General features: G+C 37.9%; 1 protein-coding gene across 1 annotated transcript in view; it reads right to left on the bottom strand.

The window, feature by feature from the left end:
- The window catches only part of LOC308347079 (uncharacterized protein), a gene marked incomplete at its 5' end in the record, with an annotated part of 318,527 nt that overhangs the window by 182,693 nt on the left and 120,967 nt on the right, over positions 1–14,867 (bottom strand). The window contains one exon of the mRNA XM_080810237.1: positions 9,172–9,347. Coding sequence (XP_080666363.1) covers positions 9,239–9,347 — 109 coding nt within the window. The 3' untranslated portion in view covers positions 9,172–9,238. The remainder of the gene's footprint in view (positions 1–9,171; positions 9,348–14,867) is intronic.

Genomic DNA, 14,867 nt, shown 5'->3' with positions numbered 1-14,867 from the left:
AGTGTGTGGCACATTTTAACTAAGTTAACCACCCTCCAGCTTTAATGGGTTCTATAACTCCTGTACTGCTCAGCCATTGCTAACTGCAAAGTATAAGATCTGAATCTTACACTGCAAAAGCCATATTAGGAATTAACCAGCAAGTTCCAAGCACACAATCCTGTGTCTTCTCCAGAGAAATGGGAAGTTAAAATAACATCAATAAGCAGCTCCCCAGAGCCCTTACAATGCTGGGTACAATGCTAAAGTCTTCTCATACATTTCCCACTTAATTTTCGTGGCAACCCTATGAGGTAAGAATTATTTTCCCCCATTTTAGGGATGTGAAAATTCTTATTTTCTAATAAGAAAAGTGCAGGGACTGGACTCATGATTGCTTCAATTTGGATCACCCAGTAAACAGGGGTTGCTGGACCCTGAGAAGCAGAGGTAAGGGCAACATCAACCTATTAGTTGATCAGGCCCCAAGAAAAAGATTTTGCTTGGGCTTTTGCCTCTTTTTACACATATGACTAGGAAAGAAAGAAAATAAAACATAAGGCAGGTCCCTAGAAATTTTTTCCTGCTCTACATCAAGTTTTTAAAGGTTTGATCAGGGGTCCTTCACGGTCTCAGTTCTAAAGGGAAGATGGGACAACCTTCTAGATTTAGTTTGCTTTGACTCTCCTTAACACTAGGATGTATGCAAATTGAAAGATCCCTCATGAATATGTAAGCAGCACATATTCTCCCAAACACAAGTGTCCAAGTGCATTAATAGCTAATGCTGCATTCCCCAGGAATCTTTTGAAAATCTGCCTGATGTTAGAGTGAAAGGTTTTTTCTTTTTCCTTCTGCAACACCCCAATTTTAACAGTCTGTGATGTATTTTTGTTTTTACCTTTTCTTTTATAAATGAGAAGAATTTCAGGGAGTGAGTGACAGGCAAATCTCAACTTGTCAGGGGTGATTTCCCTGCACAGGGCATCTGGTGAACATGACTTTTGCATTCAAAAAGCTAAATCCTGCACCAGCTGATACACGATTAAGTGTAACATCATTCATTCCAGGCTGTCAGAGAGGAACACACAGAGGCCTCCTCATACTCCTGTGTCCCACAAAGTAGAATGTGTGCTAATGAACCAGTGTGATGTAAGATGAAGCCACAGGATCATGGACATTTAGAATGAATGCCTAGACGAGGTTTATTCCATCACTCAGGCAGGAGTCTCATTTGCCTAGACGTAACAGCTAACATTTATCTATTGTTGTGTGACAAACTGCCACAAACTAGCAACTTAAAACAGTGCCCATTTATTGTTTCATAGTTCCATAGGTCGAAAAGTCTGGTGGTCTTGGCTGGATCCTACAAGGCCAAAGTCAGAGTATCAGCTGGGCTGAGCTCTCATTCAGATGCTCTGGAGAGGAATCTACTCCCAAGTGCATTCAAACAGTTGGCAGAACACAGCTCCTTGTTACCGTGGGACAGGGGCTCCATCTCCTTGACGGCTGTCAGCCCAACACTCCTCTCAGTGTCTCAAGTTCCTGGAGCCAACCATAGCACATGAAATCCTTCTTGTGTCTTGAATCTCTTTGTCTTCCTCTTCCACCACTCGCAGGAGAAAGCTTGCTGCTTTTGTGTTCATGTGATTAGATTAGATTAGATTAGACAATCTCTCTTTTAAAAGGTTAACTCTGCCATACAATACACAACTTTCAGAGGTTCTGTGGATTCTTAGGAGGCTATTTGAGAATTCTGCCTACCACACCTAGCAAGTAAAACTAATAAAAATATTGTCAGCCTTGTCCTATCCTCAAAAGGTCAAGACATTGTAAGTATAGGTGAAGCTGGTAGAAATAACATTGAGAATCATGTTTAAATTTTGGGACATGGAAGTTTCAAAGTTTAAAAGTTAGACTGAAATGGTAAAGAGTCAATGTCCTTTGAAGAAAGTTGCAACATTATTTAGCAACCAATTTTCCTTAATATATAGTTTTAGAAGACACTAAACTATCTGAACTTGCCTTACAAAAAATAAGAAACCATAGCTGTCCTGCTGACTGTGTACCTTTAATTCAGCAATTCCTTGACATCCTCTCCTTCATTCACAGCTGATGTCTTTAAATTAGCCTTGAGTCATACTGCCCTCCATCCCCTGACCTGCTCCCCTCAGTTCCTGAGCCCTTAGCACAGCCCTTGATTCCTGTTTACTGCCTTCTATCACCCATCAGGCTCCAGTGGAGCTAACTGCTGTAGCTCTTGCCTAAGCTGGTTTGTACTGTTTCTGGCCATTCTGTAAGCAACTTGTCAGGAGCCATCTCTCTCTGCCAAGCCAAAGGGCCCCTGTGATTGACTTCTCCCAGCATCATATCACCTGCCAAGGAAACCTGCTCTATCCTCAAAGAATAACTGGTTCTTCCCTGGCTAAACTTGTAACTCTTGAATTCCTTTTGTTTGTCATCCCATTTTTATGCACTTTGTTCTTCCATTTACACATGATAAAAATATATCACCTATTATTTATTTTACTCAATTGCTTGTTTAGAATGACTTGTGTCTCCTTTGCATTTAGGTCAACATTCACTCTTGGATTAGGCATGCTTACAGGTGGGCAAGATATGAGCAAATGTTAAAATGCTCTGTGATGAATTTGCCCAGGGATGATGATGTTCACGAGGTTGAGATGTTCTGGGTAGCCATCCCCAATTTAATGCCTATGTATCACCCAAATGCCAAAACCTAAAAGGTTACGATGAGCCCAGGTTTATAAATGGTATACTGCCAACCACACTTTTGGAAGCTAAGAGATTAATAGAAGTTAAGAATTTTGAAATGCCTTTTTCTATTTAACTGGAACAAAAGTTGTTCCCAGAGAGTTTCCTGGATAAGTACATTCCCTGGTCCCTGCAAACTCAGAGGCCAATGTCAGAAATCTTTTTGCTGGCTATTAAACATGTATTTTTTATCTTGATTTTTATTAATAATTAATATATTCATGAAAGTAAAATAAAGTATTTTTCCTTAGTCACTGCATTCAATTTAACACAACATGTTGGACCTATCATGGTTTCCTAAGCTACAATGCAAGCCTTGTGAAATTCCTATTTTTTTTTTAATGAGTAAACTTCGTCCAAAGCAGAAAACTTTCTTTGAAAATAAATTTTGGGAATCTAAATGTAAGCATAATTTTATTAATTTCTAAAAATATAAATATTCTAAGTATTCTTGGCCCCAGGTTAAAAATTGTTTTTTTAACATCATTTAAAATTTTTTATTTCTTTTCCCTCGTGTCATTAGATAAGTTGTCCCTGATTCCAGATAACAAAAATGAAGCAGTATGACAAATAAGGGAATCAGTTCCTGATAATATTTTCCAGATGATCACAATCAAATTGGGTGGGTAGCAGCCATGTGCAAGCCCTCGGGGGTGGGAGAGAAGGGTTTTCACTCAGCAGCAATGTCATTACCAGACCTTTGCCCTGGACTTCACCCTGCAGAATCCCTGTCAGGTCTTTTTCCTGCCTACTGGATCTAAAATAAAGCTTTGCAGCCAAAATATTCAGTGACAGATGGCTCATTTCATTGCTGTAATGTCACCCCTTGGGTCTCTGAGGGGATGATTCCAGGAATAGAAAGCAGGGCAAATACACAAATGGACTTAGAATCTAACACAATCAGGGTTTCTCCAGTTACTGATGGAATAAAGAACTTCTAAATTCTTTTCATCTAACATGAGAGGCCCCTCTTCTCTCAATAAATAGTAATTAGTGCACAGAGTGTAGTATGGGTTCAGTCCCTCCTTTGACCCTGACAAGTTCAATGAGTTTCAGCCTGTTCCTCAGTTTCCTCATAAGTAAAATGAGCATCATAATAGTACTTACCAAAGGCAACAAAAGCAAAAATAAACATGTGAGATTACATCAAATTAAAAGGCTTCTGCACAGCGAAGAAAGCCATCAGCAAAATGAAAAGACAACCTACTGAATAAGAAAATGTTTGCAAATCATATATTCAATAAGGGGTTACTATGGAAGATACATAAAAAACTCATAAAACTTGGGGCGCCTGGGTGGCTCAGTTGGTTGAGCAACTGCTTTCGGCTCAGGTCATGATCCCGGACTTCCAGGATCGAGTCCCACATCCGACTCCCAGCTCCGTTGGGGAGTCTGCTTCTCCCTCTGACCTTCTCCTCTCTCATGCTCTCTCTCATTCATTCTCTCTCAAATAAATAAATAAAATCTTAAAAAAAAAAAAACTCATACAACTCAACATAAAAAAAAAAATAATCTTAGCCTTAGCTAAGAACCCAATAAATGGTGACTAACATTTTCTTCCTTCTCTTTGATGAATTTGATTTTGTATAAAAAACAATACATAACAGAACATAAAACAAGAGGCGCAACATAGGAAACCTATTAATGGAAATGATATTTTGTTAATATTCTTAATTCAGAATGGACTTAGACTAAATAATACCAAAATCAGCATTTTATTGTGTTATTCTAAAATGGGGATGGGAGGTTGCTCCCCTGAAACAGTCCATAAGAGACAATTAGTTATTCTTTCCATTGTTGAGATCTCTAAGGCTATGGGAGATAATGACTTATTTCTAGCCACGTCTAAGTTCCCTTGATAAAATTTCTTACAGTGCTCACTAGAATTGGTTCTAGATTTCATTTTTTAACTGCTTCCCTTTTTGAGAAAAGGTATGAACTTTTTCCATCATATGCATTTACAAAGTTAAAATTCACAAAGATTCTGGGTGGTGTTTTGGTTCTGTTTTTCATTTTTTTCCTAACTTGGCACATCCTAGTCTTTTCCCTAAGGTCTGTATCTGTACTGCTATTTTCCAGTTTGTCTTGGTATCACTGCTTCACCATTTGGCCCCTGAGTCAACACAGTTTCACCACCATTATCTACACGGCACCACCTCCTCTGAATGGACTCACAAATGCCCTTCTCTGTTGCATGCCTTCGCTGGGTCTGCTTTCCCATGATGTTACCTGTTACCCATCCGTCTACCCCTAAAGAATGCCATGAGGGAGTGACAGTGCTTCAGACAGAGTCTTAAAAATCTTGACACTCATTTGAATTTAGTCACTGTGTATCACTGAATTCCTAACCTCCTTTCTTCAAGACTTTTTCCAAACTGAAAGTGAATCAAGTTAATCAGATTCATATTTTCTAAAGCTCACAAGCTTTCTCTCTAATTATGATTAATTTGGTCTTGACAGCATTTATAGTTAATCATTGGGTACCAGAATCTTTATATATTTTACTTTTAATTATAAGTCTTTATATATTTTACTTTTAATTACGGATATAATTAATTATATCCATTAAACATACTCATGTGTTAACAAGTGCTATTATCCCCATTTTACAGGTGTGGAAACCAAGAATCAGGAAATATAAGCAACTTCCCCAAGAGCCTACAGTATGTGGCTGCATTTCCCACCAAGCAAGATATCCAAGAGTCCTTTGGAGGACACAGCAATTGTTCTCAAGCGCATGTATGTACAAAAGTTATCTGACATGTTTATTAAAAGTGTATTCCATAGTCCATCACCCAAATTCCAGGCTCCAACCTCCAGATTCTGTTTCAGTGGGTGGATCTAGGCTTTGCCTTTCAACAAACTCTCTGGGAGATTTAGATGCAGGCCATCTGCATAGCACACCCAGCTCAGGAGAGACCCAAAGTGACCGCATTACCAGCTATGTCCCATATGAAGCACCACATTTCCTGCTTTTCTTCTCCTCAAAGCCATAAATTAACCAAGTGCTGAGATTTACTTTTATAACAAAACTTAGGCTGAATGGGGTTTTCCAGGATTCAGGTTTTGTTGGGAAGCAGAATTATAGCCTGAGGATCAATAAAACTAGAGTGTCTTTTTCCTTTACTGGCTTCTTGCCCGTCATTTGATAAAATAACCATATTGTGTCTCATTCTTCTCAATGGAATGTGAAAATTCGTGTCCACTACTCACTGAAAAGATCTCTAAAGAGGAAAACTGACCATGGGAGGACCATGAAAAGCTCCAGGCAAAGAACATTGTGTGAGTCCTCAAAACTCAATTACTCTCTTATCTACGTGTGGCATACTGATTTTATTATGGCTTCGATTTATTGCACAAAACATGAGGGATAACATATTCAGTTGGCATCTGTGAGACTGGCATATAGTGACTTTACAATGTGCAGGCTTTGTGTTCTTGGAAAAGTTGTTTTAAGTCCTTGCACCTCCTTTTCTTCATGTGAAACGGGGAAACATACTATCGACTTCATGGGGTGCTGAGTTGTCACTTCATGATTTGCATAACTGAGCTTTGATGCATTATTCAGCCCAAATATTTTCATTCTCAACAGCCTACCTTCAAGCTATTGTTAATATCAGTATATTCACTCTTGTGTCTCTGTCTGTTTTATAGAAAACAAATATGACGCTGGCTCTGCTCTTAGGAAAGTTACTCTCAAGCAGATGAGACAATCTAATGTGATACCTAAAACCAGAGATTTGGTAGGATTTTCACAAATGGGGGAAAAGGGAGGAAAGCCAGGAAAGTGTACATAATATGACCCTACTTTTTAAAAACAATTTTAAAACAATTACCAATTCCTCTATAGTTTTGTATATATCCATTAAACATACCCATATAAAATATCTATATATATATTTACATAACATGTAATTTATTAAATATAAAATATACATATATATATCATTAATATGAGATATTTTGGAGAGAGAATAAAGAAAAGGAAGGAAACAAAAAAGAAATATAAGTAAATAATATGTTTTTAAAAATACATGGATGACCCATAATAAAAAGAGCATATGTGATATGACCCCAGCTAAGTAAATGTGCATTTGTGGGTGTGTATGTGTCTGAGATATGTGAAAACATAAACAAAACACTAACAGGGGCTACTTCAAGGTAGTGAGACTTAAGAGGTCTTTACTCTTTTTCTGTATTATTAGACTATTTTTTATAATGACATGTTATTTATAACTGGACACATTATACAAAGGATAGACTGTGTCAAAATATTTATTATTGTACAAGATGTATTGTTTTATTTTGTCTTTTCAAGTGGTCTCTAAAAGGTATGAATTATTTTGAAATGAGAAAAATTATTCAGTAGTAACAAAATGCAGTGGAAGAAAGATATATATATTTTTAAGATTTTATTTATTTATTTGACAGACAGAGATCACAAGTAGGCAGAGAGGCAGGCAGAGAGAGAAGGGGAAGCAGGCTCCCTGCTGAGCAGAGAGCCCGATGCGGGGCTTGATCCCAGGACTCTGGGATCATGACCTGAGCTGAAGGCAGAGACTTTAACACACTGAGCCACCCAGGTGCCCTATGAAAGATATTCTTATAAGAAGGCCATGGCTGCTTTAAGGACCCAAGTAAAGCACAGTGCACAATGAGCTCGTTTGCCAGAACAAACTGTCACTGAACTCTTCTTTTTCTTCTTTCTTTTCCTTCTGTAGATGTTTTGAATTATGTAAATTTTGGATTTGTTGAAAGAATCTTTTTTTTTTATCTTTACAGAATGGTTTTACTTATGTTTTTCCAATTCATTATCATTTTCTACAACTCAGCATGTCCCAAGCTGAACTTGGGATTTCTTTTCTGCCTCAACTTACTTCTCTTCCTGTCTCCTTTTTTAAGAGGTATGTCACCACCTTCAGCTGAGTCACCCAAACTGAATTTCTGGGATCCACCCTGGATTCCTCCCTCCGTACCCAGTGAGTCAATCATTTCTATACATACTACATCCACCAGCTTTCTTCTTATCACTTCTCTTCTCCACAGTCATTGTCCTCATTGGTCCTACCCAGATTGCAGCAATTATCTTTAAATTGGTCCCCTTATCTCCACTTAGAAAATTTGATAAAGCAGGAGAATATCTAAACTTCTTTACATGTTTTGCAAACAAATGTGAGTTGCTTACCTATCTTCTTTCCTTTAATGAATAGTCTCTCCCAAAACATGCTGTTTTGGGGACTGTCAATCACAATATTCCCATGCCCCATGATATTATAAGCTAGACAGTGAAAGCTTCATCCCAGAGGCTCAATAAGTGGTTCAGGGATGGGCTTATGATAAGTAGGAGTAGACATTCTGTCCCAGGACTCCTCTGCTAGACATAGAAGAAAAATTCTTTCTTGCTTTTTTGGCAAGTCCCAGATTAATTAAGCAAACTCTTCTGTTAGAGTTACTTCCTTGCAACTTTCTAGCAGGCCATGTTCAAATAGTGTAGACATAGAGCAAGTCAATTCTTTTAGTTGTCCTGTAAATAGGAAAATATTTTCATCTGGCTTGGGAACTAACTCCAGCTCTAAAAAGTTAATCAAATTAGTGGTGATTTATGATGATTTCTACTTTATTATCAGTGTGGTGGCTCCAAAAATTAATTAATTCCAATTTGTAATTCCAACTAGGCTATAAATGTCTTTTTTTTATTATCCCACATTAGGGGATTGTCATAGCAATTCTCTATTTCTTGTTCTTTTTATTGATTAATAATATGCATAAAGAGTACACAAATTATATAGCTTAATAAGTTTTTATAATAGAATACAACTTTGCTACTACATATTTTTATGCACATAAATAAATTTTAAGATGTCTAAGGTCAGGACCATGCTTTCATTTTTCTCAACACCTGGTTCAATTCCAGGCCTAATGATAATGACCACTATTGATGTCACTGTACTTTACCTGCCAGACATTTTATACTTGAAAGTCATCAGGTAAGACTATAGGAAGGCTACTGCAAAGCATTCATTTAACAATAATTCTGCCAGTATCTAACAATTATTAAATGCTTATGGATACTATTATTATCTCAGTTTTACAGATTAGGAAACTGTGGTAGACGGAAATTTAAAAAGTGACTGAGATCAAATAGCCAGTAAGTGGAAGAGTAAGACTCCAAGAAAAAATTAAATTTCCAAAATATAATTTAAGCAATTGAGTCCTTCCACTGTGATAATAACCTTTTTCACTGAGATAAGAAAAACTTAACAATCTTTCTAAAGACCAAGAGACAACGCACTTTTCTTCAGTAAGCAATAGCAATAATTCAGTCTTGGAGGAAGAAAGCAGTTGAATGAATTCTAATAGCATTTAAAATTCTGCAAAAAAGACAAACAACAGCACATGTTATAATTAGAGACTTACTTTTTTATTATAGGCATTTTCCATTTCTTCTTGGATCCAGATCACCTCTGCCACACTGGCTTCTTCTTCATATTATTGGTTGTTTGGAGTCTCTGGAATCCTTAATTTGGGTTCTCCTCCTATGGTGTGGGTGATGCTTCTGAGTGGGCAGCCTGTTGCTCAACTCGTGAAATGCCCTGTACATTTTATTATAAGAGAATAAATGAGAAGGTCAGATTGTCCTTGAGGCCATTGTGAAAATCCCAACCAAAAAACCCAGCAAATCACATTTATTCAAATTGCTTAAGGTAAGAAATTCTTCAGATTCCTTAAGATATGTTAGAAATTGAGAGTGTGGTCCAAGATGATAACATAAAAAGATGGTAACATAAAAAGGTGATAACATAAAAAGACCCTGAACTTACTTAGTCCTATGAACACACCAAATCTACAATGACATATGGATTAATTTCCACTTGAAAACAAGAAAACTAGCTGAACAGTTTCCTCTACAACAAGGGATAAAAGGGCTGGAGAGGGCTAGGGAGGAGGAGGGATAAGAGAGGAAGAAGTCTTACCAAAACCTACACATGCCAGCACAAACCAGGGAGAGATCTCATAGACCAGAACCTCTCCTTGAAAAGTGAAGGGTTTATACCCGACACCGGGCACCTTACCCTTGGAACCTGCACCAGAGAGGAGGCATGAAAAATGTCTGGCTTTCAAAATCAATGGGGCTTACATCCAAGGAACCCAAGGAGTTGTGGGAATCTGAGATACTCCTTTTGAGGGGCTCCTGTGTAAACTCACTCATTCCAAGAATCAGGACAAAGGCAGCAGTTTGAGAGGGGACTGGATTATTTGTGAGGGTGATTCAGCTGCTATTTTTTTTTAATTTTTTTATTTTAATAAACATATAATGTATTTTTATCCCCAGGGGTACAGGTCTGTGAATTGCCAGGTTTACACATTTCACAGCACTCATCAAAGCACACACCCTCCCCAATGTCCATTTCCCCACCACCCTCTCCCGTCCCCCCTCCCCCCAGCAACCCTCAGTCTGTTTTTTGAGATTGAGTCTTTTATGGTTTGTCTCCCTCCCAATCCCATCTTTTCATTTCCTACCTCCCCCCAACCCCCCCCCGCCTTGCATCTCCACTTCCTCATATCAAAGAGATCATATGATAGTTGTCTTTCTCCGATTGACTTATTTTGCTAAGCATGATACCCTCTAGTTCCATCCACGTCATCGCAAATGGCAAGATTTCATGTCTTTTGATGGCTGCATAGTATTCCATTGTGTATATATACCACATCTTCTTTATCCATTCGTCTGTTGATGGACATCTAGGCTCTTTCCACGGTTTGGCTATTGTGGACATTGCTGCTATAAACATTCGGGTGCACGTGCCCCTTCGGAGCATCACGTTTGTATCTTTAGGATATATACCCAGTAGTGCAATTGCTGGATTGTAGGGTAGCTCTATTTTCAGTTTTTTGAGGAACCTCCACACTGTTTTCCAGAGTGGTTGCACCACCTTGCATTCCCACCAGCAGTGTAGGAGGGTTCCCCTCTCTCCGCATCCTCGCCAGCATCTGTCATTTCTTGACTTGTTAATTTTAGCCATTCTGACTGGTGTGAGGTGGTATCTCATTGTGGTTTTGGTTTGTATTTCCCTGATGCCGAGTGATGTGGAGCATTTTTTCATGTGACTGTTGGCCATCTGGATGTCTTATCAAACTCAATACCCAAAGAACAAATAATCCAGTCAAGAAATTGGCAGAGGACATGAACAGACATTTCTGCAAAGAAGACATTCAGCTGCTATTTTTAAAAGCATCTGCCAGAGGTGCATTAATTAGTTGGGATTTTCCTTGGGGACAAAGGCACTGGAGAGTGACTTTTTTGCACTCCCCCTCTGCCTTGCTAACGCAACACAGGCAGGCACTCATGGACATAACTTAATAAAGTTACAGGCTTGCCTTGCCCCTACCGAGCACATCCCAGTCCTCACTAAAGACATCAGCATGCTGTGCTCCTAGAGCTCTTCTCTGGCATCACTAAAGCTGTAGGCATACCTGCACCCAAAGCTCTCTCCTGGACTTAATAAAGCCACAGGCAACTACAGCCTCACTAAAGCTGGTGGGGAGTACAATCCACACAGAGAAGGCCTCTTGGTTGTCTGGCTCTGGTGGTCAAAGGGGCTTGTGCTTCTGGACCCCAGGGTCCGTAATAATCAGAAAGACAATTCTTGGCAGCAGACAGCACACTGAAACAACAACCTCAGTCTGCACATGAAAAAGCCCCACTTAAATGTCCTGGAGTTTCAACCGGAGGGACAGGATTCAAATTTGCCACACATTTAAGGCTACAGAGCTGTTCTTAGGGAATATAGGTGAGGACATACCATCTGTGCACCCTCCCTTGACCTCATCAGAGCTCACTGGTACCTCCCAGAAAGGTGCTTAAACACTTTTCTGAAGACCCACTTCTTGCAAATGTTTCTCAGGGAACACCTCCAGACCCTGTTTAGGGTTCAGCAGGACCTATGATTGTGATCCCACAGAACTGTCTATATTTGCACACTTTAAAAGTTGTTTCCTGGGGCACCTGCATGGCGCAGTGAGTTAAAGCCTCTGCCTTTGGCTCAGGTCATGATCCCAGGGTCCTGGGATTGAGCCCCACATTAGGCTCTCTACTCAGCAGGGAGACTGTTTTCTCCTCTCTCTCTGCCTACTTGTGATCTCTGCCTACTTGTGATCAAATAAATAAATAAAATCTTAAATAAATAAATAAATAAATAAATAAAAGATGTTTCCTGAGGATCTGGCTTCTAATCAGCCTGCATCTAGGTACTGACTGAAATAACTCCCTTTGGAACACTGTTGGCACACCTTCAACAACTGATACCTATAAAGAACAAATTAGACTACTCAGATAATCACAAAGGTTTGGCAGACAACCAAGAGCCAGGGGAAGGTTAAAAGATAAGGTTCATCTACTACACAAGGACACTCCTTCCAAGAGGAGAGGTAGCTGTTTCACCTAATATATAGAAACAAACATAGAGAGTCAAGCAAAACAAAAAACTCAGGAATATGTTCCAAATGAAAGAGCAATAAACCTTGGGAAAAGACTTTAATGAAATAGGAATAAATAGTCTACTTTATAAAGACTCTAAAGTAGTGGTCATAAAAATGCTGACCAAATTCAAGAGAAGAAAGAATAAATATCATAAGAACTTCGACAAGAGATAGAAAAATGAGAAAGTACCAAACAGAAGTCACAGAGCTGAAGAATACAACAACTGAACTGAAAAAATTCACTAGAGGGGTTCAACAGCAAGCAGATTAGGTGATGGAGAAGAAAGGATCAGTGACCTGGAAGACAGCACTGTGGAACTTACCCAAATAGAACAACAGCAACAACAAAAAGGAATTCAAAAAGTGAAAATAGTTTAAAAGGCCTATGAAACAATATTAAGCAGAATAACATTGCATCACAGGGGTCTCAGAAGGAAAAAAGAGAAAGAAAGGGGAAGAAAACATACTTGACAATATAAAGGCTGAAAATTCCCTTAGCTGGGGAAGGAAACAGACCTACAGGTCCAGGAAGCTCAGAGAATTCTAAAAAAGATACACCCAAAGAGATCCACACCGAGACACATTATAATTAAAATTTCAAAAGTTAAAGATAAAGAATCTTAAAAGGAACAAGAGAAAAACAGCTTGTTACATATGAGAGAACCCGCATAAGACTACCCACTGAGGGGCGCCTGGGTGACTCAGATGTTTCAGTGTCTGCCTTCTGCTCAGGTCATGATCTCCAAGTCCTGAGATGGAGCCCCAAATCAGGCTCCTGACTGGATCACCAGGGAGCCTACTTCTCCCCCTCCCTCTGCCTCTCCCCCTGCTTGTGTGCTCTCTCTGTCTCTCTCAAAGAATAAATAAAATCTTTTAAATAAATAAATAAATAAATAAGACTACCTGCTGAATTTTTAGCAGAAACTCTGCAGGCCAGAAGAGAGTGACATCATATATTTAAAGTGCTGAAAAGAAAGAACTTCCAACCAACAATACTATACCTGGCAAGGTTAGCATTCAAAACTGAAAGAGAGATTAAAGATTAAAGAGAGATTAAAGGCAAGCAAGAGGTAAGGGAGTTCATCAACACTAAACCAGCCTTATGAGAAAGGTTAAAGGATCTTTTTTAAGCTGAAAAGAAACAGCACTAATAACAAGAAAATATAGAAAGTAATGATCACTTATAATGCTAGTATGAAGGTTAAAAAACAAAAGTAATAAAATCAATTGTAACTACAATAGTCAGCTAAGGAATATACAAAATAAAAAATGTAAAATATGACACTGAAAACATAAAATATGCAAGGATAGGCAGTAAAAAAGTAGACTCTTCTTAAGAATGCTTAAGTTATCACCAACTTAAAATGGACTGTTCTATATGAAACTCACAACAATAACCACAAAGCAAAAACCTACAGTAGATACACAAAAGATAATGAGATAGGAATCTGAAACAACACTAAAATTCATAAAACCACAAAGAAAGCAAGAAAGAGAAGAAGAAAGGGACAGAAAGGAACTACAAAACCTCTAGAAAACAATGAACAAAATGGCAACAAGTAATACCTATTCAATAATTACTTAAAATATAAATGGACTAAATTCTCTAATCAAAGATATAGAGTTCTTGAATGGATAGCAAAAACAAAAACAAGACAAAACAAAAACAAGACTCATTACATGCCCAGAATAGACTCACATCAGATCTAAAGACACATATACAATGAAAATGAAGGGATGGGAAAAGTTTCCATGCAACTGGAAATAAAAAGAAAGCCATACTTATATCAGACAAAATACTTTAAAACAAAGACTGTAATAAAAGACAAAGGAAGGCATTACTTAATGACAAAGGTGTAAATCCAATAAAAGAACACAACATTTGTAAATATTTACATATCAAACCTAGGAGCACCTAAATACATAAACCAAATATTAATAGATCTAAAGGGAAAAATTAACAGCAATACAATGATAGTAGGGGATTATAACACCCCATTTATATTGAGGGATAAATCATCCAGACAATAATTAATAAGGAAATATCAGCCTTAAAAACATTAGATCAGATGGACTTAATAAAAAATGCAGATCATACTATCCAAAATAGCAAAATACATATTCTTTGCAAGTGCACATGGAGCATTCTCCAGGATAGATGACATGTTAGACCACAAAACAAATCTCAATAATTTAAGAAGATTGAAATCTTTTTCAAACATCTTTTTTGATCACATGGTATAAAACTAGAAATCAAGTACAATAAGAAAACTGAAAAATTCACAAGTATGTGAAGATTAAACAATGCAGTACTCAACAACCAATGGGTCAATGAAGAAATCAAAGGGGAAATTTAAAAAATACCTTGAGATAAAAGAAAATGGAAATATAATAACCCCAAATCTATGGATACATCAAAAATAGTTCTATGAGGGAAGTTGGGACTAATACAGGCCTACATCAAGAAACAAGAAAAAGCTCAAATAAACAATCTAATTAGACAAAAAAGAACAGGTAAAGTCCAAGGGTAGTAGAAGGAAGGACATAATAAAGATTAGAGTGGAAATAAATGAAATAGAGAATTAAAAAACAACAGAACAGATCAATAAATCTAAGAGCTGCTTCTTTTGAAA

Source organism: Martes martes, assembly GCF_963455335.1.
Source record: "Martes martes genome assembly, chromosome: 8".
NCBI classification, from domain to species: domain Eukaryota; kingdom Metazoa; phylum Chordata; class Mammalia; order Carnivora; family Mustelidae; genus Martes; species Martes martes.
The sequence above is the reverse complement of the archived record's forward strand: the minus strand, read 5'-3'. Positions and strand labels throughout refer to the sequence as shown.